The sequence below is a fragment of the Varanus komodoensis genome, unplaced genomic scaffold (assembly GCF_004798865.1).
Source record: "Varanus komodoensis strain SLA01 unplaced genomic scaffold, ASM479886v1 scaffold12, whole genome shotgun sequence".
Taxonomy (NCBI): Eukaryota; Metazoa; Chordata; class Lepidosauria; order Squamata; family Varanidae; genus Varanus; species Varanus komodoensis.
In genome coordinates, this window is record NW_025335349.1 from 15,933,317 (window position 1) to 15,960,675 (window position 27,359).

The 27,359-nt window shown below is 38.8% G+C and overlaps 1 protein-coding gene across 5 annotated transcripts in view; it reads left to right on the forward strand.

The window, feature by feature from the left end:
• Positions 1-27,359, forward strand: part of ZFPM2 (zinc finger protein, FOG family member 2) — a 357,598-nt gene that overhangs the window by 48,988 nt on the left and 281,251 nt on the right. For 2 of the 5 annotated variants that reach the window (XM_044421773.1, XM_044421776.1), the window contains exon 2: positions 21,885-22,043. The exons of 1 other annotated variant lie outside the window; for it this stretch is intronic. In XM_044421773.1, coding sequence (XP_044277708.1) covers positions 21,885-22,043 — 159 coding nt within the window. Of the gene's footprint in view, positions 1-21,683; positions 22,044-22,162; positions 22,235-27,359 lie in introns of those variants that run through there. 2 more of the 5 variants (XM_044421775.1, XM_044421772.1) reach the window with 2 other exon arrangements.

The following is a 27,359-nucleotide window of genomic DNA, read 5'->3' on the forward strand; positions in this document are numbered from 1 at the left end:
GTGCCTTTTATTTGCTAGTCTCTGGGTCCAGAAGTAAGCCCATGGTAAAAAATGCAATATATTTATTTATAGCATTTCTATGCCGCACCCATCGCCGAAGACAATATATGAAATAGTGTCATTTATAATGCATAAATAAAACATTATTTTTTGTTACTAAATGCTAACATTTTATCCATGGAATAACTGTGTTTTACCATCTTGTATTTCATCTCCAAATACCAGTTTCAGACAAGCATCTTTCCTTTATTTTTTCTTAATAGTTGTGTTGGCATATTGGATAAAAACAATACAACCAATAAGGTTTACTTTTGCCTATGGTTAGGGTAGATATTGCCATGCTGTCTCTTACAACGTTTTAATGAAATTGATTGGCAGGCACTCTATTCCAAGAAGTACTCTTAAATATATTTAGAACATTTAGATGATAAGGCGCTGATATTCAGGGTGACAACAAAAATATTAGAAGTGAAAGTTAATTACTAAACGATGATAAGGCCAATTACACATCAGATCAAAAAGGTGATAGCTGGTGCCCTTCCTGGAAGAATGTTTCTATTTTGGTGGCTGAAGTATCTTGAGTGGTTGGGATCTCCTCCAAAAGGACAGCCCTGGCACATTCCTGTTTAAATACCAGGATGAACCAGATGATCCTAGAAGTGCTGAACAATGCTTTTGTTCCTGCTCAGATATATATAGTATTGCAGTAGCTTTGCAGTTTCTCTTGAATTCATTCTGATGCATTTTTATTTTTGTCTTTAGACTTTATCTGGCAACATGGACATGAATGTTTTCAGAAAGTGGTGGTTTGCTGCACATCAGTGTGCCTTAAAGTTGAAAAAGTTTTAAATTTAGAACGAAGGCTACATTTGCACATTTAGCCTTAATTTTAATTGGCATGTAATTTGTTAGCTATATATTGAGTGATTTTTAGAACTATATATCTGCTTATCTGCCTTTCGGCTCTGTGTGTGTTTTTGTTGAGAAACTCGAGCATATGAAAACAAAGATAACAATTTATGGTTTTATAAACAGATGAAATGTTTTTAAAGATGATATAAGTCCTGAAAGTAACAAGCAGAATGGGCAATATTAACTGTGTCATTTCCGTGGTACAAACAATGTTGTTGTAGTGAAACTATCTGCAAGAGGAGAACGTGTACTTGTTTCAGTAGTTGTGCAAGCAGTTATGAAACATCTGTGCAAGCATGACGTACAAGCACTTTGCAACATGGCAAATTTTGTTGGATTTCTATTCATGCTGTTTGAGCTTGCAAAATGACACTGCAGAACAACTAATGTTGCATCTGTAGAACTAAAAATAAATTAGGGATGTCAAGAGCAAGCTCTCTCTTTTTCTTTCTCTGTTACAATAACAACGAATGATACAAAAACTCACCCTGCAAATACTCTATGTAGTGTGGCTTGCTTGTAGAGCAAACGAAGCCGATCTGACAGATGATAGGGCTGCACGTGGCTTCTTCATACTCTCTCCTTCTTGGTTCTCCAGCATATTCTCCAGCTGAGACTTTGGCACCTTCCTTTCTTCTCCAATCCACTTGTAATCCATTTTCAATCACCCATGCTACTTTTTTTCTTTATATCCTTTTGCAATCTTTTCCCAATGTGTGCCAATTGTAGTCCTCCAAAATGTTCAGGTGTCACATTCAAATTGTCAAAAGTAGCTCACCACCTTTTAAAACAGGCTTGAGAAATGTACACAAACATTGTTGTATTTTTTCATTTCTTGTGAGTTGGTAGTTAGGAAGTGACTGAAATTAAAACTTCTGCCTGCTTTAATGTCATGGTACATGTCTACTGCCAAAGTGCAATAGCTGCTATGAAAATACCTTTTCTTGAGAAAAGGGTTGGTGAGTATATCACATCCTTCTCAGCAAGATCGTCTAGTGTTGAAATGTGGACCTGCAAGTTCTCAATGAAAGTGTCCTAGACCAGTGCTTGATGCCTACAGTGGGATGGATAAAGGTTAAATCTGAACCTAAACTGAACTGAAACTTAAACCTGGGCAAGGCAGTGGTTCTTCTGATGAGTAAGCAGGGTTTCAGATCAAATGTTCAACTGGGTTTGAAGGGTTGTGCTGTGCCTGAAAGTTCAATGTTGACATTTTGGGTTGGTCATGAAGCCGACTTTAGATTTAGAATTTCATGCCTTGACTGAGCAGGACAACCTTTGCCCAATTAAGTTTGTTGTACCAGATGCCTCCCTTTCTGGAATCTTGTAATCTGATTGTCATATTCACCTCTTGTCTTGATTATTATAATGTACTCTATGTGGGACTATCTTGAAAATGTCTGGAAACTTCCATGTGCATATAATACTGCAGCCAGGTTCAGGTAACCTCCTTTTTGTACCAAGTGCATTGGCTGTTTATTTGTTTTCATGTACATTTCAAAATGATCTGGCAGCAGTTTACTTCAAAGACTGTTTGTCTCCACCCAAGAACTGAGATCTTCCTCTGAGGATCCTCCTCACTGGGTCTCCAGGTGTCAATAAGGTGAGAAGTAGCCTTTTCTGTGGCATCAGCCTGCCTCTGGAACTCCTTCCTGGAGATGTTTATAGCTCCATCACTGCTTGCATTTATGTGGATAGTTAGAGGTTTTTCTTATTGGACTTTTTAATTCCCATTGATAATGTGGTTTCTGTGAATTTTATTAGTCTTTATTATTGTGTTGTATTGTTGTTTGTTTATATTGCTGTCATCACCCTACAGGAGGTGAAAAAGTGGGATATAAATCATTTCAATTAAATAAATAGTAGTAAAGCTCTTATTCAAGATAACATTTGCATAGCGGTACAGCCTTAGTATCTCATGATTACATTATGGAAAGCAACCTGTTTAATAGTGATTTGAATGACTCAACTGTATTAAAGACTAGAGTCATCATATACAAAGATCCACCCTCATGCAGAAAGAGATTCTGTGTTTAGTATGGCCAGATGACACATGACCTGTAGCAGCTGCTACCACTGGAAGTTGAAAAATACCTTTGTGTATAGAACACTACACCTAGCTCTTTAGATCCTCGCCTGGAAAAGGTAGACCTGCAATGTAAGTAACATTGGTTAGCAATCCATTACTCTATTTTTCTGAGCTTTTCATGGCTTTTAGCCTTCTCCCCTTTCAATCTTCTGAACTCAGGATTCTCTTAGAAAGTGATGATCAGCAGGCAGCATTAGTACTGGGGGAATTTAGGGCAGTACTTTGAACTGGGGGAATGTGGGAAACCCAGGTTCAAATTTCTGTTCCTTTTTAAAACTTGCTGGGTGGCTTTGGGTAAAGTTACTGTATCCCAGCCCAACCTAACTTACAGAGTAGAAACTAACATGTCATATGAACAGTTAGGAGGCAGGGCAGAATAGAAGTATATCAAAGATACAATCAACCATTCAAACATATTTTTAATCAGAACATTTGTCCAGTATGCCTCATCTTCAAGCTAAATGGTATACCACCGAGAGAGAGAGAGGACTCGAATGTGTGCTTTAATTGTCTTGCAGGGCAATCCTTAATAGGTCCACTGGTGAAAGAATGTGCTTAGGAAATGGACGCAATGCACAGCCTTTCTGGTAGGTACAGGGCCACCAAGTTTGCTGCTAGAAAGAAAGGAATAACAGGCAGCTGGATGTTATTTAGGAATGATGTGCCCTTTTGCAGGGAATCCAACAACTGTGTTCATGTTTAACTGTGGTGGAATAAAGATTTGGTCTTTAGATTTCTGAAAAATGTGTTTGCTTGATTTTTAATGCATTATGTATCTTTCTTTTTCTGTGTTTTGTATTGGGAGGGCTGATGGAAAGCCTCAGGTCATATGGCTGCTCAAGTATTTGCCCAGATATTTGATCAACACTGGTAAGATTGGAAGGCCAGGAAGGAGAATAATATAAAACCCTTTTAGCTGCCTGTTGGGTGCTACTGCTTCAAGACAAAGGACCAGAAGAAAATCTGTTCCATTTGTGTTCATTATTCCTTTCTTGGCATAAGGTTTGACGCTGTATGGTGCTTTCATGGTTTCTGAAAGATACATTCTCAATGTAGGCAACATATGCTTGTTTTTTAACACCTATATTTTAGCACCAACTCTCCTTTTGTATTCAGTTTCAAAGCATTTGGATGGACATTAATCCTTAAACTTTTCTGAAGTTGCTGTCTTCTTTTCTGGCTAGTATTGAAACAAATGCCTGACATGCTGAGAAATCCTCCAACCAGTATCCAAGTATTTGTTCTCTCTTGTAAGTTTCAGTAATTCTCCTCGAAGTCTCTCTAAACATCCCTTGCAGTCTTGAGTACAGTCTCTTTCCTCCATCCCACACTGGAGACATTTGGTGAATCAGAAGGCGTGAATCTGCATAGTATTGACTTCAGCCACCCCTGTCTGCTCCGCTGCTTCAGGTCTTCTATGAGCAATATTGTGGTCAGCAGCCTCTTCTTACTGCTTTCTATCCACCGCAATTTCTCACCATTCTTTGCTACTTAATACTTGCAAATAGAGGTGGCGGGTTTTTCTGCATACTGTGGATCATTTGAGAATTTAGAAATTCATTTCACAAACTTTTCAAATGATTCTGTATGCATTTAAAAAAGAGCAATCCAGAGGTTATTGAAGTCAGTTCTTTCTTACAACCCTCTTCACTTTGACAAATTTGGTGATTTCTCTCGATCCACGTGGATGATCTTTCCTGAGATGTTCATACTTGTTCTAATTCCTGGAGAAAATTTCTGGATGAATGAGATCCTAAAACAAATGCCTGGAGAAATGCTTCCATTGACATTCATTTATTGTACTGTGCATGTGTGTCTTTATGCAAGAGCGATTACTATCTTAGAACCAAGGGAAAGGTGAGCAGATACTCCATCCTTTTGTTATTTGATCCAGACACTACAGAGCTTTTAACAAAGCACACATATCCATGGCAGCTTTGTATGGCTGTGTGTGAGGTGGGGGCAGAGAGATAAATGTTAATTTATCCATCACAACATTCTTGGTGAAGTCAAAACTATCTTGAGTTGCACCCTAAAATTGTACACTGCTTGCCAGCAGAAACCTGGAAGGACATCTAAGGATAAACTCTGGCAAGAGAATAGGCCTTTGCAATTTTTTCCACCAAAGTCTGGATCCAGATGATGAGAATAAATCCTGTTTTGAGTGTTCCTTTTGCTGGGACATCAAGCAAACACTCACATTCGTACTTTAAAAGAAATATTCTAATACTCTTGTCTTTAGTAATTATGCAGCAATTGAGAATTAAAACAGTAACATTATTACAATTTCTTGTGCCACTTTTAAGGATAGTAATCTGTAAATATTGATGGTTATTTGAATTTAACAAAGAAATCATATATTACGTAAGATAAAATAATAAATGGTTATATTTAATGGCTAGTGTGCCACTAACAATAAAAAGAAAGGGGAAAATTAAAGATTTGTCAAGGAAAAAATTAGACCATAAATATGACATTCAGGAGTATATGAGTACTTTGCAGGTCTTAGTTTTGTACATATTTTGTACATATAGCTCTCCATTCCACATCTTCCCATTTTCTGCATAAGAACCTTACAGTGGTACCAAAATATTATTATAATGCATGGTGACATTTTGCAATATCGTGGTCTATAGAGTTTTACACTCATTTTTTTTAATAGCAATGTCACTTCTATAAAAATGTCCATCTTGGAAATCTAATTATTTTCAAAAGAATTTCTATTACTGTATGGTACAATCATGTTATATTGCCTGTGACAAGCAGGGCTGCAAGCCATTTTTTAATGTTTCTTCTGTATTACTAACAATGGCTGACTATTATTATTACTATGCTAATATATTATTATAATATTTTATGCTTTAATTTTTACTCTCTTCTATCCTATTAAGAGCAGCCTTAAAAATGTTCATATTTAATGGCTGTCCAGGCTGATCTTGGCTTCTTGAATACTTAGAATGGGTAAAGTCTGGGTCATTTGATAATTTGGATGCTTCTGCATAGGATCTATTTTCAATTGCAAAAAGTTGTGAGTCTATTTTTATTCTGTGAACTGTAGAAGGTATTAAACATTGTCCTCCTATCCAGGTCCTCTGAATTGACTGGAAGAAGTACAGAGGAACGTACTTTGCAACAATTCATCCCAGTATTGCTTGTTCATCCCAGTATGGCTTAGTATGGCTTAGCTTAGTATGACTCTGGATCTCAGACACCTGCTGCTCAGTTCATTTAGCACATTTCTGTATTATAAAGCATGTGTTGCACTCCAGAACTGTGGTCCTTTCTGCAAAGGACAGATGCAGTACACAAAATTTCTTTCACTGAGGTGTGGAAGCTCTGTAACAAGAACAGAAGGAGAGTTCTGCTGACTCAGTTCAAAGGTCTATGTACCCTGTTTCCCCAAAAATAAGACCTAACTGGGAAATAAGCCCTAGCATGATTTTTCAGGATGCTTGTAATATAAGTCCTACCCCAAAAGGAAGCCCCGGTTAAGATCATCAGCCGGATGGACACATTTAGTATGTCCATTGCAACACAATTCGGGGGTTGGAGAGTTATGATGATGTTCAGAAGAAGATGACACGACTGTATTTGAATACATGTAGATGTTTGTATATGAATAAATGAAGATTTTTGTACATGAATGAATGAATGTAAATTGTTGTACATGAAAAATTAAGACACCACCTGAAAATAAGCCCTAGTGCATATTTTGGAGCAACAGTTAATATAAGCCTCTGCCTTATTTTCAGGGAAACACAGTAGTCCAGCATCCTGTTCCCACAGTATGCAATGGGATAGTGCAGGGAAGCTCACAAGTAACGGTACAATGGCACCCTACTCCTCATATTCTCTGATATTTACTGTACTCCCCCTGAATCTGAGTACAGCACATCGCCATCATAACTGCCCAGGGAAGCTTTGGCTGTGAGGTGGCATAGAAATAAATAAATCATAGATAAGAGCCACTGATAGTCTTATCATTAATGAATGGAACTAATCCCCTTTTAACTCCATCCAGTGCAACATTTTGTGGAAGTGACTGACATAGTTTAACTGTGTACTGCATGTGGAAGTACTTCCAAACAGGAAGTTAGGATTATTGCCCCAGTATGGCTTTCTTTACTCTTGTTTACACTGAACCACATTTGCTATGTTAATATCCGTTTCCTCAGTCTGGAAATATTCTTTTGGAGCTTTCTGCCACAGCTTTTTTCTTTTTGTCACCATAAATCATTGGGAGTCAAAAGGTGTATGTTGGAAATCAGGAATTCAGAAGAAGCTGTGGCACTAAGGTGTAATCCACCAAATGCTATTGCTGCATGTTTTTCATTCAATTGCTTATTGCTGCAGGAACGGCAATGTTTTGCTTTGCGCCCTTAGGCTGCAATGGTAAAATAAATGTATACAAATAAACAGTCATTAAAATGATTACAAGACAGAGTGGTGGAAAGGTAATAAGTTGTCTCAGTTCACATTTTACAAAGAATAAATCTAGAATAAAATAAATCAGAATGAAAGAGCCACATCAATATTAAGGAATTGGAAAAAGTTTAGGGAGTAGAACAACAAAAAGATTGAAAAGCTTCTGGAATTGACTACTGAGGACAGATGAGATACTCACTGAACTGTGCAATTTGATAAATTAGCTATTAAAGGCAGTACAATGAGTTGTCTGTAAATATATGAGGAATGTAAACAGGCAGGATAGGCAAGTTACTTAGTAGGCTACAAAGCAAAAATGGGAAAAAAACATTACAGTGAATTTTAAATATAAAATAGTGTGATACACAATAGATAAATGATTGAAGAATAATCCACTGTAAACTGATTTTAAATTTGGCTTTGACTCTAAGGCCTTTAAATAGTAAGCAAAATAGTGTGCAAGCAAAAGGACATTGCTTGTTATAGGGGATCCCATTCCCTGCTTCCTAATATTCAAGCTGTTTGGAACTTTGCATGGCTGGAATAGCAAGAAGTAAGCTGTATATTTAAAGAATGGAAGTTAGGCTGTATGGAAAAATGCCCCCCACCCACCCCAGTTGCAGTTTCACAGTTCCATTCCCAAACTGTGAAAGTGGGTTAGAATTTTGGCGATTTTGGCAGGAGGTGGGAGAAATTCTCAAATTTTCAGTGTTGGGGATGCTAGCTTATCAGGAAAGCAGTAGTCACATTGCTCTTTTTCTATAAACATCTTGGTTTTTGTACTGTACTTAGTTGCATCTGTAAGCATCGACAATTCGGTTGTCAGTGATCTCACGTCCCCATTCTTCTGAAATATGCTACGTTCTGACATAGGCATCCTTTGAACAAGTCATTGTGGAGGACATGGATTACTGCTGAGGATTGTAGTTCTGTCAAGGCCTGTGAATGTGGAGTAACAAATCAGAGGAAGATCTTGGAAAATTTCATCTTTTCTGAGCAGAGCTTGTGAAAAACTTCACAAAAATTAAAGGAAGAAAAGTCTCCGCTTTGCTTTTTTCTCTTCCCCTTTTCTGTTAACATTTTTTATGGGTCCTAGTATGTTCTAGTCTGTCACTGTGAAGCATTAATTATACTATTAAGAGTGCAACAGTATATATGCCAATGCAGAATTAAAACATAATTTGTTCAATGGATACTCCATGGTAAATGAGTTTTTACTGCAGCCTAAGTTGCATAGTCCCTTTGGTTTCTAATGCATCAGACTCTAAATGTTTGAAAATAGGCAAAGGATGAATCATCCATATATTCTCTATCAGCAATTCTTTTTTCATATTGTACATTGTTCTGAATCTCAGTAAAGGGATAGTGGCATAAATGAAAATATTTAATACAAGCAACTTCCTTATATAAGAAACTTCACCCAATGAGACTGATATCCATTCTGACATCCTGTTTCTTACAGTGATCACCCTGATGCCAAAACCCCCTAAAAACAGAACATGTTTTTATTATTATTATTATTATTATTATTATTATTATTATTATTATTATTATTTGAAGTTCAAAGGCGTACTTCTTTTATTCTAGAGGTAGCATATAGTAGGAGTAGGTAGTCTTACATTGTGGGCCCAGTTGGCAATTGAATAAACTGCCCTGCACACCACCAAATAATGGCTGTTCAGGGGAAGTGTGACAAAATCCAAGTAACCTTCCAAATGACTGAATACAAAGGTAGAGGTGGGGTTTGAGCTCCAACTAAACCCACAGTTGTTACCAACAACAGACATTGAAGTTGCCAGGAGAAGATATACACATCAGAGACATCGGGGGGGGGGGCAGTATTGATAGCCGTTTCTGTGCAAATGCAATTTATTCAATTGCCTGGGAATAAAGGAAGAAGTATATATAGCATGCATTTCAGATGCATTGGACAGAATTGGTGGGATATATTCATTTCTGGGCATAAACTATAGAAAGGACAGGAAGAGGTCTACTGGAGATGTTGCTGGGTGTGTCAAAGAAGACACAGGACTGAGAAGAATAGAAAACCTAGATGTGTTTTTTTGGAGGAGCAGTGAGGTTAAGAATACCTTGATCCCAAATTAACTTAGTTTTAGGAACATGTTATTCCTCAGTGTTCTAAATCACTGTGCCCCAGAACAGTCAGTCATGCTTGGATTTGATCCTAAGTGGTATCAGTACAAGTTTTAAATGTTGTTGAACCAGTTAGTGACCACAGCAGTATCTGATTTTATTTATTTATTTAATTTTATTTCCATTGCCAGTGCTTAGTGGAAGTCTATTAAGGAAATTCAGCACAGTCAATATTTATTTCACAGGGGAAACTACTTTAAAATGAGAAAACTGATAAAAAGGAAATTGAAAGGATGTCAGGGCTGTTAGATCCCATCAAAATACTTGGAGGTTCCTCCAACCACAATATCAGAAGCTCAGCTATGAAAGATAGCACAAGTCTAAGAGCTCACAGACAGGTGAAGGGGGCCTGGGACATCCAGGTTCTAGTCCCTACTCAGCTATGAAGCCCACTGGTTGACTCTGGACCAGGTGCTGATTCTCAGTCTTATCTGCCTCAAAGGCTTGTGTGGGTATAAAATTAAGAGGAGAAGAATTGTGCAAGCCTCCTTGGGTTTTTTTCAGTAAAAGCACTGTATAATAAGGAATAAAGTATTAGAGAGGAAAACTCAATTCAGAAAATGAAAGTCTTTCCCAAGTGAGGAAAATAAAAAAGAGCATAAGCTTATAAGGAGATGCATACAGACAATAAGAGATGCAAAAAAGCATCTTGAGGAACATATTGCTAATGACATCAAGGCCAACAGTAAGCATTTCTTTTAATATATGAAAAACAGGGCAGCAGATGAGAAAACAGTGAAGCCAATGATAAAGTTAAAATAGTTAAAATAGAGAGCGTGGCTATTAATGAGGACTGGCTCATGAGACCATATCATGCATTGGCTGCCAGTTGAATTCTGGGCCCAAGTCAAAGTGCAAACATTAACATTTACAGCTCTAAATGGCTTGATGCCAGGTTACCTGAAGGAACGCCTTGCTCCATGTGTTCCTACCCAGACTCTTAAGTTCTTCCACATAGGTCCCTCTTAGGGCACCACCCCCAAAAGAATTAAGGGGGGGAATAACTAGCAGAAGGACCTTCTCAGCAGCTGCACCCCATCTCAGGAACCAAGGAGGTGTCTCTGGTGCCATCTTTGTTTTCTTTCCTGCGCTACTAAAATCTTGAATAAATATAGAAGTAACGGAATAAGAGGAGTGCTACTATTATATATCAGTAACTGGTTAAAAAACAGAAAACAGAGAATAGGAATAGGAGACTTATAGGGAATGATGCTTCAGCTTATTCATAATTGATCTGGAATTGCGGATGGAGCAGTCAGGTAGCCAAGTTTGTGATAATAACAAATTATGTACGGTGGTTAAAATGAAAGGATTGCTAAGAGCTCCAGAACAATCTCTCCAATCTTGATATCCAAACAGCAGATGTGGTTCAGTATAAGTAATCGTCAAGTGACACTCACTGGGGCAAAGTTCATGACTTCAAGTATAAGTTGTTGGGAACTGAGGTGATGGTAACACACCAAGAAAGGGATCTTAGGATTCTGGTAGAAAATTGGAAGAAAATGTCAACCCAGTGGGCATGCTCTGTGAAAAAGATAAACTAGATGTTAGGAACAATTAGAAAAGGAATTGAGAGCAAAGCTCCCAGTATCATACTAGTAAAAATGTATGGTGCAACCATACACAAGCACTGTGTATGAATTGGGTCACTGCACTCAAGAAAGAATATTGTAGAGCTAGAAATAGTGAAGAAGAGAGCAACTAAAATGATGAAGGGGATGGATCTACTCCCCTATGAAGAAAAAAAATGTTTTGCTAGATAAAAGGCAAGTTAGGTCTGACAAGTTAGAGGTGTACAACATTATGTACAACGTGGTGAAAGTAGACAGGGAGATGTATTACCCCCTCTCTCATGATACTAGAAGCTAGGGCCATATTATGTCGTTGACAGGTGGGAGACTGAGGCCAGATAAAATTAAGCATTTATTCACTCAGCACATAGCTGTGGAATTCACTTTCACAAGATTATTATTACATCACATTTCTATACCACCCAAAGAAAAAGTTTTCCCAGCAATTCACAACATTTAAGTCACCCTTGTGGATTTCAAACGGACCCGATCCTGCTTAGCTTCCAACATTAGGCGGGATCAGGCACTTCAGGCTATATGGAAGATGTAGTGATGGCCACCAATTTGGCTACTTTGAAAGGGAATTTGGAGAAATTCATGGAAGAGAAGGCTATCAATGGCCATTAGTCCTATCTTTATATGTTGGTTCCAGTTTCCCATGGACAGCTGGTTGACCTTGGATACAAATACATACTATTTGCTTCTCGTCCTGTACCTGCATAATCTGCTCTGGCTTGTTATTTTTTTCTGCCTTCAAGGGGTTAATCATGGTAGCTGATGCAAATTGAGAGCAAAGAAAAAAACTCTTGGTTAATTGGAGCTTTTATGATCTGAATCTTTCATCTCAGGATAAATTGCCATGTAAACAATAACAGGATCATTAACTCTAGGTTAATGATTGTAGGTGTGTGAGAGAAGGTCAGAATTCAGTGCAAATGTTTAATGAGCAAGAGGTGTGTGGATAAAACACTTAAATTCCTTTCTATGTAAAGAAGTGTTACAGTCACAAATATAGCAAACCTGAAGTTGTTTTCTGACATCTTGTAAAACAAAACCTTGAAGTCTAACCTTTTTAAACATTTGATTAATCCAGAAAAATTGTAACTTCTGTTATTCTTATTCTCTGGGACAAATACAATTAAGAACACCAATAAGTTTAATTTGAAACATTTAAGTTTTCCAGTTTCTGTTATTATTTTTATTTTTTGGTTTTTCCTTTAAGGGTAAAAAAGGGAGGGAGAGGTGAGATTTATAATCTTCTTGTTAACTATTCCCAAGTGATTTTTCATTTCAATCCACTAAAAACCAACAATCTGAAATTTAGAGAGAAACACCCAAAATAATGTTTGAAATGATGTTGTTGTTGGTCGTGAAGTCGTGTCCGACCCATCGCAACCCCATGGACAACATTCCTCCAGGCCTTCCTGTCCTCCACCATCCCCCGGAGTCCACTTAAGCTCACACCAACTGCTTCAGTGACTCCATCTAGCCACCTCATCCTCTGCCGTCCCCTTCTTCTTTTGCCATCTATTGTTTGCAGCATTAGGCTCTTCTCCAGGGAGTCCTTCCTTCTCATTAGGTGGCCAAAGTATTTGAGTTTCATCTTCAGTATCTGGCCTTCTAAAGAGCAGTCAGTGTTGATCTCTAGGACTGACCGGTTTGATCGCCTTGCAGTCCAAGGGACTTGCAGGAGTCTCAGCCAGCAGCACAATTCAAAGGCCTCAATCCTTTGGCGCGCAGCCTTCCTTATGGTCCAGCTTTCACAGCCATACAATGCAACTGGGAAAACCATAGCCTTGACTACATACACTTTGGTTGGCAGGGTGATGTCTCTTCTTTTTAGTATGCTGTCTAGATTTGCCATAGCTTTCCTCCCAAGGAGCAAGTGTCTTTTAATTTCTTGGCTGCAGTCCCCATCTGTGGTGATCTTGGAGACCAGGAAAATAAAATCTGTCACTACCTCCATTTCTTCCCCATCCATTTGCCAGGAAGTGAGAGGACCAGATGCCATGATCTTAGTTTTCTTAATGTTGAGTTTCAAGCCAATTTTTGCACTCTCCTCCTTCACCCGCATCAAGAGGCTCTTTAGTTCCTCTTCACTTTCTGCCATGAGAGTGGTATCATCTGCTTATCTGAGGTTGTTGATATTTCTCCCAGCAATCTTAATTCCAACTGGTGATTCATCTAGCCCCGCCTTTCTCATGATGTGCTCTGCATATAAGTTAAATAGGCAGGGTGACAGTATATAGCCTTGCCGAACTCCTTTCTCAATTTTGAACCAATCAGTGGTTCCGTGCCCAGTTCTCACTGTTGCTTCTTGACCCACATATAGGTTTCTCAAGAGACAAATAAGATGGTCAGGTACTCCCATCTCTTTAAGAACTTGCCACAGTTTGTTGTGATCCACACAATCAAAGGCTTTAGCATAGTCAATGAAGCAGAAGTAGATGTTTTTCTGGAACTCCCTAGCTTTCTCCATGATCCAGCGTATGTTGGCAATTTGATCTTTGGTTCCTCTCCCTCTTCAAAATCCTGCCTGTACTTCTGGTAGCTCTCGGTCCACATAACTGCTGGAGCCTAGCTTGTAGGATTTTGAGCATAACTTTGCTAGCATGTGAAATGATTACAATGGTGCAGTAGTTTGAACATTCTTTGGCATTGCCCTTCTTTGGGATGGGAATGTAAACTGACCTTTTCCAATCCTGTGGCCACTGTTGAGTTTTCCAAATTTGCTGGCATATTGAGTGTAGCACTTTTACTGCATCATCTTTTAAGATTTTGAATAGCTCAGCTGGAATACTGTCACCTCCACTAGCTTTGTTGTTGCTCAGACTTCCTAAGACCCATTTGACTTCACATTCCAGGATGTCTGGCTCGAGGTCAGTGACCACCCCATTGTGGTTGTCAGGGATGTTAAGCTCTTTCTTGTATAGTTCCTCTGTGTAATCTTGCCATCTCTTCTTAATCTCTTCTGCCTCTGTTAGGTCCCTGCCATTTTGGTCCTTTATCATGCCCATCTTTGCATGAAGCGTTCACTTCATATCTCCAATTTTCTTGAAGAGATCTTGGTCCTCCCTATTTTATTGTTTTCTTCTATTTCTTTGCACTGTTAATTTAAGAAGGCATTCTTATCTCTTCTAGCTATTTTCTGGAATTCTGCATTCAATGGGGTGTATCTTCCTTTTTCTCCCTTGCCTTTCGCTTCCCTTCTTTCCTCAGCTATTTGTAAAGCTTCCTCAGACAGCCATTTTGCTTTCTTGCATTTCTTTTTCTTTGGGATGGTTTTAGTTGCTGCCTCTTGTACAATGTTGCAAACCTCCGTCCATAGTTCTTCAGGCACTCTGTCTATCAGATCTAATTCCTTAAATCTATTTGTCACCTCTACTGTATATTCATCAGGGATATGATTTAGATCATACCTGAGTGGCTTAGTGCTTTCCCTACTTTCTTCAACTTAAGCCTAAATTTTGCAACGAGAAGCTCATGATCTGAGCCACAGTCAGCTCCTGGTCTAATTTTTACTGACTGTATAGAGCTTCTCCATCTTTGGCTGCAGAGCACATAGTCAATCTGATTTCTGTGTTGACCGTCTGGTGATGTCCATGTGTAGAGTCTTCTCTTGGGTTGTTGGAAAAGAGTGTTTGCTATGACCATCGTACTCTCTTGACAAAATTCTACCAGCCTGTGCCCTGCTTCATTTTGTACTCCAAGGCCAAACTTGCCTGTTATTCTGGTTATCTTTTGGCTTACGACTTTAGCATTCCAATCCCCCATGATGATAGGGACATCATTTTGGGGTGTTAATTCTAGAAGGTGTTGTAGGCCTTCATAGAGCCGGTCAACTTCAGCCTCTTCAGCACCAGTGGTTGGGGCATAGACTTGGACTAATGTTAATGTATAACAATTGATTCCCTCCCTCCCATTCTAAAGCTTTGTAAAAAAAATTACAATATTGTAAAAAATTATTACAATATTGCTTAAAAAATTTCAGAGGCTTGAGATTTTCCTCTCATAGACAAACTAAATATATATATTTTGGAGTAGTATCTGTGTTCGATTTTGCTGCAGCAGTTTTAGGCTGCAATCCTATAGTTACTTACTTGTGACTAAATTCCAGAGTCCATTAGGAATTATTTCTGGGTAGCCTTTTAGAGTAATAATAACATTTATTATCAAACTTCACTAATCTTTAAGGTGTCATAAGAGTTTCCTTGCATTTAAATATTCAGGCTTTCATCTCAGCCTAACCTACCTAAGCTAGAAGGAGAACTATATAAGCCACCTTGGCTTTTTCACAAGAGGAAAACAGATAGGATGTTAATGCAGTGTAATGATGATGATGCCAAATTTGGAAGTTGTAAATCCAATAATGTTGCTTTGTATAGTGGTAAAATTTATTTCTGGCATAATGTAAAGATGCAAAATCCCTTGTGGGGTTGTGTGTGTGTGGAAAACAAACACAATCTAGAACAACCTGCCATCAGAGGAAGAGAAGATACTGAGTATTTAAATGACAGATGGAGCCTTTTATGATGCTTTCTTGGTCTAGTCAGGTTCTTAATGCAAGTTCCTCTGTCTTCACAAGTGCGCTGACCATTATACTCATTGAAGTAACATCGTCCGTGGCTTTAAAGCTCTTATATGCATTCTCTTTCATTTCTTGTAACAACTGCGAATGGGAAATGATCAGGCAATACAAGTACTTACAATGTACATCACTTGTATAAGCTCCAAAAAGATTTCAGATTAATTTATGGTTCCCTTTTTTTCTTTCTTTCTGACCAAACATCTGTAGTAGTCTTTTCAGTCTTTTGCAGAATTTAGTTTTACATGTCCAACACAGGATATGTAAAAGTTAAGATTTCTTAACATGGGTAAGTTCTTGTATAAGAAGGTGCAACTTCTACCAACAATCAGGGGAGGTTAACAGTGGTAGAATGTGATAATTCTCCACATTTCCAGATTAGTAGTGATGAATTGGAAGGACCTTCTAACCCGGATTAATCAGCATGAGAGGGCAGAACTGGAAGGTGGACCTGTGCTAATATCACATCTATTAGCAGATCCATGTGATACTTGTGGACCTTCTACTGCTTGGACCTTCTACTGCTTGGCTCTCTGTGGAACTCTGTTCTGCCAATCTGAATTCTGCCTTAGTGAAATAGGGCTGAAGTTTAGTTCAGAGCATCCCTTCACTGTTTTAGTTTTACCAATGCAAATTCATTTTGAATGACCTGTTCTTTGTGTCCCCTCCCAACTATATTATCCCTTCTCTGTAGCATATATTCACACTCTTCTTTGTTCATATGGCTCCTTCTGTTCACCCATGCTTCTTGTAGACAAATACTATCATCACTGGAAGTCTGCAAAGAGTGATATTGTGCACCAATGTGGACATGATTAGGAGTAATTGACAGAATCAGAGATTGGTAAGTGACCCAGTAGATACCACAGTCTATTTCTTTTAACAACATTAGCTTGCTGTCCCGGCCCAGGTGGTAGGGAAAGAAATAAGACAAAAGTAGCATTAAGTCTTCTTCGTATCATTCAGAAAAGACAAGTAGAAGAACATGATTGTAAGTAAAGTTCTGAACTACTTAAACATCTAAAGCCTTTGGAGAACTTTATACACATGCAAAGTTAATTCTGTTATGCTCCAAAGTGCCAAAAGACTGAGCAAGGATGAATGTTAATCCACTTTTATAAATCAAAGGTTTCATTTGTTTTTTTCTTTTTTTTACTGTAAAGAAATAATTTGAATAAAATTTGACCCTTTCTTCAATAGTCTTTGGGTCAAATTGAACCCACTATTAAAATTCTCTAATATCATCCTTGTATTAGCATTTCAAAACTCAATTTAAATATTCACAGAGCTCTTTTAATAAACTTAACAAAATTCAGGTAATTTCCTTCAACTTTCTTGATTGAAGGAAGGCAGTAGGTAGAGATATAAAAAAGATGTACAGCTACGAGCAAAACCTGAAATCAATTATATATAAAAATAACATAACACATGGAATGAAATTAATCAAAAGGAAAAAATTTTCTACTATATGATTCTCTGGTCTGCTACCTGCAGGCAAGGAACGTAAATGAAAAAAAAAATCAGCATTCTTCTCTCAGATAAGGAAAAAAAATTAATAAAAATGTTTCCTTCCTACAGATCCCCTGATGCAACTTATGTTATAAGTGAGCAGCTGCAGGAAGAACTTGCTCATTTAAAATAGCTCCCATTTTCTTTGCCCAGAATAAAAATAGGTTTTGCACTGCTGTTAAGTACAATTACATTGGATTTGTCTGGATATGCAGTGTCCAAAAAGCACCTAGATATAATTCTGCCCCTTGTTAAACTGTGTTATTATTCTGCCCCTTGTTAAACAACTTTTAAATGTTTTGTTTGGACCAGACTTGGAAAAGTACTGAGAAAATAATTGCTTTTATTTTGAACCCAATCCATTTGTGTTTCATTGTGCTATCTGCTGGGACATGTGAAAGTGTTTTCTCCCTGAACCTTTGTGGCTCCACTAACTTTAACAGATGAGCAAGGGATCAGTAGTCCCCAAGGCAGGAAATTCATGTTATGGTGAGAACGGCTATTTCAGCCATCCAGGCTAAAATCTGGCTTTCATGGGTTCCAGATATGGTCTAGGGTTCACTGGATGGAGGTTCTTGAGTGAACATGGTGTGATTTTATTTGTCATGATTGTTGTTCGGTTTGGGTTTTACATTAGTGTTTTATCAGGGGTTTTTATTTATTTATGCTGTATAGTTTGCTTATTTATTTATTTATTAAAACATTTCTATGCCGCCCCTTGCCGAAGCCTCGGGGCGGCTCACAGCATAAAATAAAATACTATAAAATACAAAAATAACAATATAAAATTAACAATATAAAAATTCATGCAGTATTATGTAAATTGCTGGAAAATGTTGGCTATTGGGCAATGAGATGGATGGATCAGTGGATGGATGACTTTCCATGGAGCAGGCATGAGCGCAAAGCTCTATACCCTAATGAAATGAGTTAAGGAAAGTTCACTTGGGTGGGAGACTCATGTAATCATATCAGTGTGCACAGATAGTGACTATTTTCTCAAGCAGAAAAGAATGTGCATTTATACTCACCCAGAACTGAACAGGTCAAGTCAACTGTATTGAGCTGCATGGGAAGGAATACATCATAGATCTCAACCTCTTTCCCTCATCAACAGACTGCACTGGCTCAGTGCGGAAAGCTGGGACATTGGAGGGGCATATATGTAGAATTCCACACATGCAGCAGGCAGAGTCTGTTGCCATGCATGAGGCTGTCTGGATTGGGGTGCTAGGGATATGATTTCTTGGCTTTAATCTGCTTTGCCTTATCAATTTTGTTTTAATTTAATTTTAACTCTTTAATTTTTAAACTGTTTTAAATGTTAGGTGCCTGAAGACATTTTGTATTTAAGCAAAGGAGATAAATAAATGGACAAGCAGCAGCTTCTGAAAACCTCTAAAGTTAATAAGGGGATTGATTAATAGTACTGCACTGAAAGTAAAAAGAAGAAGATACCACTGTTGTAGTAATCCAGTAGTTAATCTATGAGGCTGTTATGAAAATGTTAATTTGTGGGCATCACAGTCTATTGTGGCTGCCAGCAACACTCTGAACTCCCAGCATTTCAGGCACCCTACTGAGAGAAGAACACGCAGTAGAAGGTCACCACCTCTGTCCTTGAACCTTGCAAAGATTTCGGTTTCAGCTTTCGAAGTCTTTTGCCCTGGAATGTAAGGAGGATGTGCTGAGTTGCCACCAGACTAGCACATATGACAGCTCCTTGCTAGAATCCCCAGAGACATCTGGCTCCAGAGCTGGTTATATAACCTTGGAGCTGCACCCAGTGCAGTCTTTTCCACATATGATCCAAGTGTGAAAGGTGGATGCTCCAAATTGGGACTTTGACCTCTCCAATGGTCATCTAGCCTCTGTCTAGCAGCCAGAGGAGTGTGCCCTCACATTCTCACAAATAAAAAATAGATCATAAGTTTGTTTTTGTATATACTGTTGTGGATACATTGGGCAGTGTTCAGATGTGTTATTCTAGTGACCCAGGCAATGTTGAACTGGTATAAACTAAGTTCTGAGAATCCGCCCAAGAGAATTTACTTAAAGTTGTGGTTGTACACATAGTTGCACTGGTAGTTGCACATTACACTTGCATGCTTGTAATTAATAATAACCCATGTAGCACATTGTGCAACTGTTTGTGCATTCCACCTGTAAAACCTATTGTGTGAACAGGTGTGCAAAGATATAGTCAAATGCTTGTTCAGTGGAATAATTCAGTGGTGCACCACTAGGGTGGAGTTGGAATGGTGTCATTGAATGCTGCTGCTGCTGCTTCCTCCTCTTCCTCCTTCTCCTTTCCTTCTTGCATTGTATCCTGTAGAATCCTTCAGTTCATAGAAGGAACTTTGCACAAATGAGGACTTTTAAAGAGTGAAATGGGAGGATAAATTTCCCCTTCCCCTTGCAGCCTATTGTGACAGGGGAAGTTTCATTGCAGACTAGGTGGTGCAGGGCTAGGGTTAGGAAATCAGGAAAAGCTTTCTTTTTGTTCATGAATGTGTGTGTGTGTGTGTGTGTGTGTGCGTGAGAGAGAGAGAGAGAGAGAGAGAGAGAGAGAGAGAGAGAGACAGACAGAGTGAGAGAGAGAGAGAACGAATTGATGAGTAGTGACAGGGAACTTGATAACAGCTTACAACCTGGGAAAGAGGTGAACTCTGTTGAAATAGATGAGTGATTACCAACATATAAACAAATTCTTTATATTGGCAAAATGGATTAATGTGTGTTCGCATTTTTTATTATCACTCCCCTCATCCCTTAGGTTTAAATATTAATAAAATAGTATGCTATTCGGGTGATATTTAAATTTAAATATGCTTTAGTTTTCCCTTAAATATTTCAGGTTGAATATGTGCATTAGTACAAAAAATGACATGGGCTACTTGGTTTTAATTTTCATTAATAAGCACAAAAATGTGCTAAAGATGATCATTTTGCCTAAGAAATGTGCATAGGAAAATTTTCTATGCAAATTCAAAAATTTCTGTAAAACCCACATCAATAGCTGGCATGCCCTGTTATTTCCTTTCTTCAAATTCTTTTAAGGGGAAATGTGTGTGGGGGAATAAATACATGGACAAAACCATCAGCTCTACATCCTCTGCTGCACAGCTGGATCACTCATGTGCAGGAGAATATAGCAAAGCGTTTATCCTGATCCTGCACTGTGATACTTGTAGCATATTGTAAGCTTGATGTGCGTACAAACTGTGCCTCAGTATATGAATTGTGCCAGTCACCTCATTCAAACTTCACCTGGACCAATTTAAAGCACCCATTATTTAGAGCAGGGGTCCTCAAACTTTTTGAATAGGGGGCCAGTTGAAAGGCTGCAGTGACTGTTGTGGGCCGGTGAGGTGGGGGTGCCTGGGGGCACGGGCTGGTGAGGTGCTGTTGGGCGCGCAAGAGGTGGCATCGGGCACGCATGGTGGTGGCTCACTCTCGGAGATCTCCCAGCGAGTCCAAAACCATCTCTGAGCAAGCGAGCCACCTCCTCCCCACCTGCACTGTGAGGCAGCGGTGAGTGTGCATGTATGGGAGGCAGGCGGTGGCAGCTTGCTCGCTCAGAGACCATCTCCGAGCGAGCGAGGCACCACCTTCCCTCCTGAGCAGCAAGCACACGCACGGACAGCGAACAGCGGCGCGGGCCGGATGGATGGCCGTGGTGGGCCGGATCCATCCTGCGGGCCATAGCCTGAGGACCCATGATTTAGAGGGTCAAAATTTACTGGATATGAATCCAGAATTAACTATTTATTTATTTAAAGGCGGCTCCTATGGCCCTAGACATTGTCTGAGGAACCACAAGATGGTTCAGGTTCCTGGCTCTGAGGCAGTGCTTTGACCTCAGAGGTGGAATTAGAGCTCTGTTCCTTGAGCTAGCATGGAAAACATCTGCTGCTCTGCAGCGTAAGGAAAGCAATCTTGCAGTGAGGGGAAAGTAGGCATTATGGTGGGCCTGGAAGGGAGGAGACTGGTGTGCTCAGAATCCACAGTATCCAGTTCAGCCCAATTCTCCCCTTTCCAAGACATAACCTCATCAGAAAAGGCTAATTTTTAAAACCATTTTAACTTTTGCTTATGCTTCTGTGCATTTACAGAATAACTATGTGACCAAATTCTGGGTTAAGTAGAATAATCTTCTGTTAGTTTGTATGGAGATAATTATTACTCATATTAACATGAGAAATGAGTAATGATATGTAATCTCCAGTAAGAAAGTGGGATGAAACTCTCTCTTAGTGAAAGTTAGCGATTAAATACATAGTGATATTACTGATTTGTCAGCCTACCTTTTCTGCAAGTGTTTTTATGAATTGTAGCAATAATATTGCCACTTGCAAAATGTAGGCTGAAATAATATGCATTCCTTGGGAGTAAGTATCTGGGAGTAAGTATAATTGAACTACTATGTTTAGGTAGACATGAAAAAAATTGCATGGTAAGGAGTATTTTAGAAACTGAACTTTTCCTACTAACTCAGCAGTTTTTACATTTTGGGTAACCATATTCTTCTGTATGCACACACTCAAGCAAACTCTTTAGGTGAAGATGCCCGAGCTCTTGCTTGTATGTGCTTATGCTTGTACATTATTTTGGTGCAATGTTTTTGGTTTTTTTAAAGGCCCGCTTGAGGATGCTGTAGAGGATGAAGAAGAAGAGTGTCTATCTGAGGAAAATGACATAATCTCCAAAGAAGACTTTCCTCTGGAGGGAAACTTTTCTGCAGAATTTGAATCTGGGAATCTGAGCTGTGAAGAAGTAGAATACTTTTGTAATAAAGGTAATAAGGATTGTGCTATCTTAGGGTCAGGTAGCATTTGTGTTGAGTTGTCCTCCTCAAAAATATTTTACTTATTTATTATATTAATTATATTTATATCCTGCATTTTTCCTTTCAAGGAACTCAAGATAGCTTACATGAATCTCATCTTCCTCTCAGACTTATCATCACAGCAACAACAAACCTGTGAGGTGGGTTGGGCTGAAAGTCTGTGCCTGACCCAATTCACCCGGTGAGCTGCATGGCTGAGCGGGGACTAGAACCCAGAACTCCTGAATTACAGTCCCACACTCTTAGCCACAACACCATACCAGGCTCCTCAAAAATGTTTTCCACCAAAAAAAATAAAAATAAAAAAATGCTTCTATGTAACAAATGGTTACGTCTTACCAAATAAAAAACAGGAAAAAATATGGCCAGTTTGAGGGTATGGTATATTATTTTGCCATGATTAATCTAATTCTGAATGTAGGATTAATTTTTTTAACAGCACACTGTATAGGTGGTATGTTTTTTGTATGGTTTTGGTTTAAAAGCATTAATTCTGGTTTTGGCCATTAAAATTTTTATTTTATTTTATTTAGAACTTTTATATGCTGTCCCTTATGCATGGCATTTCGGGACGGCTCACAATTAAATTGCTTTAATTACCTAATTTCTTATATTTACCTTCCCTCCCTGCCCACTTAAAAACGTATAGTTCTCCTAATTTCCTAATTCTAATTTCCTCTTCTCCCAAACAAGCATCATGGGAAAATAATGGGTCTAAAAAAAGTCAGGGAGGTGTTGGTAATGGTCAGTCCTTAACATAATAGTCATTTCTGAGTGGAATTTGAAATAGAAGTTAAAACACAAAGGGAGTCTTCAATATGATGCAACCAAGCCATTTAGGGCTTGGAAAATTGGAAAAAAACAGCCTGAAGGAGAAGAGAAGACCTAATAAAAATCCTGGATGAAGTTTATCTAAAATTAAGCTTTCTTACATTTTCTTTAAGAAATAATGGACTGCTTTGGATGTGACATATTTTGGCTAATGGAGCTTGGGATCACTCGTGGGATCACATGGTCTGTCCCTACACAGCCTCTCCCTTCTCAGTGGAAGACTTCCTGGGCTTGCTTATTTATTTAAGAAAGGTCTGCCCCACATTTCTCTTCCAAAATAGGAATTACTCAAAGAGTGTTACAGAAAATAAAAAGAATAAATCAATGTTCATTAAAATACATTAACAACAAGCTGAAACCACACACAAGGATAAAAAAATGCAAACAACTCCAAACCTCACAGTAAGTAAATAAAATTAACAGCTGTCAAACGCTTAAGAGAAAAGTCTTCAGTTGTTGGTAGAACACAGATAATGTAACCAGTTGGGGCAGACATGGCCACCTTCAAACGTATTTTCAGATCCTGATTTGTTCTGAACTGGGTAACCAGAGTTTCATTGTTCTGGCATAATAGGAGCCTGCGGTTAATTAATCAAAGATGCCCTCAATCACAGTGTGCTAAGAAGGAAGAGCATAAGGAGGGTGCATAAAAATTAGGTTCGCACATTTCTCACTTCCTCTCCTGTAGCTTTCCTATTTTCCTTGTCTTTGTTTATAACCCAATCTGCAATCTCCAGCCAGTGAACTTGCTTTTTTATCACAGAAGTTGGAGCACACATTGTTTCTTTTTCCTCCAGTAGTCAAAAAGTGGCAGAAGTTTTCCATAAGTGCAACAAGAAGCAGTTCATTTTCTTGTATCTATTAATCTAGCATGCAATTCAAGGAAGTCACTTCTGCATGGAAACTGCATGTCCCAATGCAGCTTGTCTTCAGTTCCTGCTGCCATTGTATAATTTGAGTCTTGAAATCTGCATAGTACTTATTTCTGCTGGCTATGGAAGCTGTAACCATGAAAACAAAAGAAAAAATGTATGTATGTATGTATGTATGTATGTATTTAAAGCTTTCTATCCAGTTGTGGAGTTTCTACATGGTTGGAGTAGTTTTCTAGAAAGAAACTATGGAAAGAATAAACAGTCTGTCCTAAGGTTGCTACATTTTAGTGTGGCTTCTCTGGTGGCCTAGATCTGGGATCGCTGTTTTACTGTTGCTCATAGGGAAACACCATAGAGTCTCCTGGTAAAAGTAGTCATGATAGTGTCCAAGCTTGGCTTTTCATCTCTACTTCTCTCAGTGCCTTAGCAACAGAAGTGTCATTGCTCACTGTACGCCCACTGGATGTGTCCATCTTCCTACTTTTAGACAGAGTGAAAATACATGGAGGGAAAAGAGGGAATTCTCAGTGAAACTGTTTCCCAGTGAAACTGTGTATTTGCATTTAATAAAAATCACTGCGGATGCTGAAGTGGTAGGAAGCACTGCGTATGTGCAGGTACATTCAGGAGGGGGAAGGGGGAACCTGCCTTGGGACTGCAGTGGTCCATGTACAAAACAGCTTCTGGGCAGGGATTCTGCTTGTGAGGGTTACTGGGAGGTGTGGCGAGGCCAGGAGGATGGATTGGGGAGTGTGGGCATCACACTGCATCGGTAGCCACATGTTCATCTGACTGGTAAGTTCAGGCAAAGAGCCATGCTTTAAGAAAGCAACACTGGGTGGTTTGCTGTGTCATGAGGATCCAGCCTATGCTTCTCTGCCAGAGTTAGAAATGAAATTAGAAAGGGTATTTCTAAAGAAGAAAATGATCCTACTAATCTCTTTCCCATCTTAGACACTAACAAAAAAGACAAATGTGAAATATCTTGAATCTATCTAAATGGAGAAAGATAATACATTGTTTTAGGAAACTAAATAGTAAGGGACAGTAAAGTCTGTGAAAGGGACCTTGGGGATTCACTTGAGATTGCATTGAGTTGTTTTTTTTAACAAGCCCTTTTATAGACAGTAGTTAAATGTTGATCTGCGACTGGTTTTGAAGCTTCACTTTAGATCAAAGGGTGAAAATCAGCAAGGTGGCTAAAACTTAATGAGCTGGTTTTCAGGTAGTATCAATTGATTGTTTAAGCTGTGCATTTGCTGTTATTAACAACCTAAAATGCCCATCCACAAACCATGGGTTACCATGAGTTAAAACTCTGGGTTGATTGTCCCTCAACAAGCTAGTGTTCTAGGGTCTTATGCTGCAGTATATTACAAGGCGTTTGGATGTTGATGAAGTGAATTCAAAATATTAGTGGCCAGCAGGAACAGGCAATGAACTTTCTTGCTGCTGTGCAGCTCCAACTTAGTTGTTTGACCCATGGTTAGCCATTATGTATAAACTGGGCCACTATTCCAGTTTAAATATGCAAACTGCATGTCTGAGGTTGGGACTTTTTCTCATATTGCAGAGATTACATATGTGCAATAAAAGCCAGTATAATTAAAAAAAAACATGAATAAGCATAGCCTGGTATAAATACACAAATGCTTGACTAGTTGTTCTTGACTGGTGAAAAATGGATGCTTTCAGTTTGCTGCAGTCTAGTTGAAGCTGATGTGGAATCTCCTTGTCCATTCACATCCCAATTCATAAGAACATAGGAAGAGCCATGTTGCACCAGACCAATAGCCTATCTAGTCCAACATTTTTTGCACACTTGTTTCCTTTATTTCTACTTTGTTTCTCTTCTGTTCATTTTGTCAAGTAGCCTTACTTTCATGCTGCCAGGTACCTCTGTTTCAAGGTGGGCACTTAGCCCAAAGAGGGGATTAGGCAAAGTTTGGGTTCAGGGAGGACAAGCCATGATTTAAACAAGCCAGTCTTTGTAATGCAACAACAAACAATTACTTTTATTCCTATTTCATGGTTGATGTACAAATCATGACTTGTTTGCAGGGATGGGTTCAGATGCAAAAACAAGCCAATTTTTAACAATCTTACCATGGCTTGGCATTATCTCCAAGCTAGGTTACTGTGCTTTGATACTGGAGAGATATTTTAAGCATGAACTACGTGTGTGTGTGTGTGTGTGTGTGTGTGTGTAAATTAACAGTGTGCAAGGCACAGTTAAGTGATGTGGACTCTGATTAAGAGTTTTCAACCAACTTTAAAGATGTGACCTTGCATGAGGAGGCAAAGCATATAAACTGTTGACTCATTATAATTATGGGTAGGATAGGGAGTGATAGTAGAAGTGCCAGTAAACTGATGAAGTGGTTCAGTGAAAGAATTCAGGAACTGGGATTTGATTACTCATTTTGTTATTACCATAGAACTGCCGTAAATCCATATGAGAAGGAAAATACTTCTGATGAATGTCCATAAGTTGCATGCAGAGTGCTGATAAGCAACTTTTATAAGTTCCTGAGTCAGGTGATGGTTTCTGGAAAATGAATGTCCATGACACAGTTTTCTACACCTTTCCCAGTGCCACGGCCATGCTTTTTTTTACACACAGCTGATGTTAGACTTGCCTTTGTTCACAATGCCATTATGAACAGGAAATCAGGAGCTTGACTTTTCCCTCTTTGAAGTGCATGTGAAATGCTCCTTTTACCCATAAGCACCACTATGCACACATTATACCTCTTGTATTTGACCAATGAAAAGGCTTGATTTATTTACCAGGTACTGTTAAGGAAACTGGATTATTAATACAAAATAATGTGCCCTTCTGTGTGATAGCAGCAGATAATGAAATAAAGCATGAAAGCAAGGTGTGGTCCAATTGGTCCAATTATTTCATCTTCCCACAAGTGATTCCTTAAATGCACTTGCTTCGGCTATTCCTGCTGCTCAATGTAAAGGAGGTGTAGGTATCAAGAAAGCTTTCATAGGGTGACAGTGGCAGTTGCATACTACATTACCAAAAGCGCTAGGATCAGGAATCTCTCACTAAAAACATGATTTCCCCCCCAAAAGTACAGAAAAAAAAACACCAAAGCTAACAGTATATTTGGCACATAAGATCATTGACAAGTGGGAAAACAACGGTATGCCATTGTAGCTAAGAGAATAACAATGGCAGCCACTCATAGTTAACCTGGTGCAACTTCACAGGATGCTTCTTGGTCCATATTCACTTGCCTAAATGGATGTTATGCTACTAGTACTGCAGCAGTGCTGCATGCCAATCAAAGAATAAGGCAGGTTCTCTTCAGTGATACTCTGGTGTGAAAAAGATTATGTGCTACTAACTTTTCATGGCTTCTTATGGGGACACTGTCCAGGAATCACAATAAAACTGGGTGCAGTAGTACCAGATATCACAGACATCTGGGCCATGGTTGATTGGCCCAGCACAAGGTCCCATGTTCAGTCTCCAACATCTCCAGGTAGGGCTGGGACAAGATCCTCCCTGAAACCTGGGGGACCATTGCTGGGGACCTTTTCA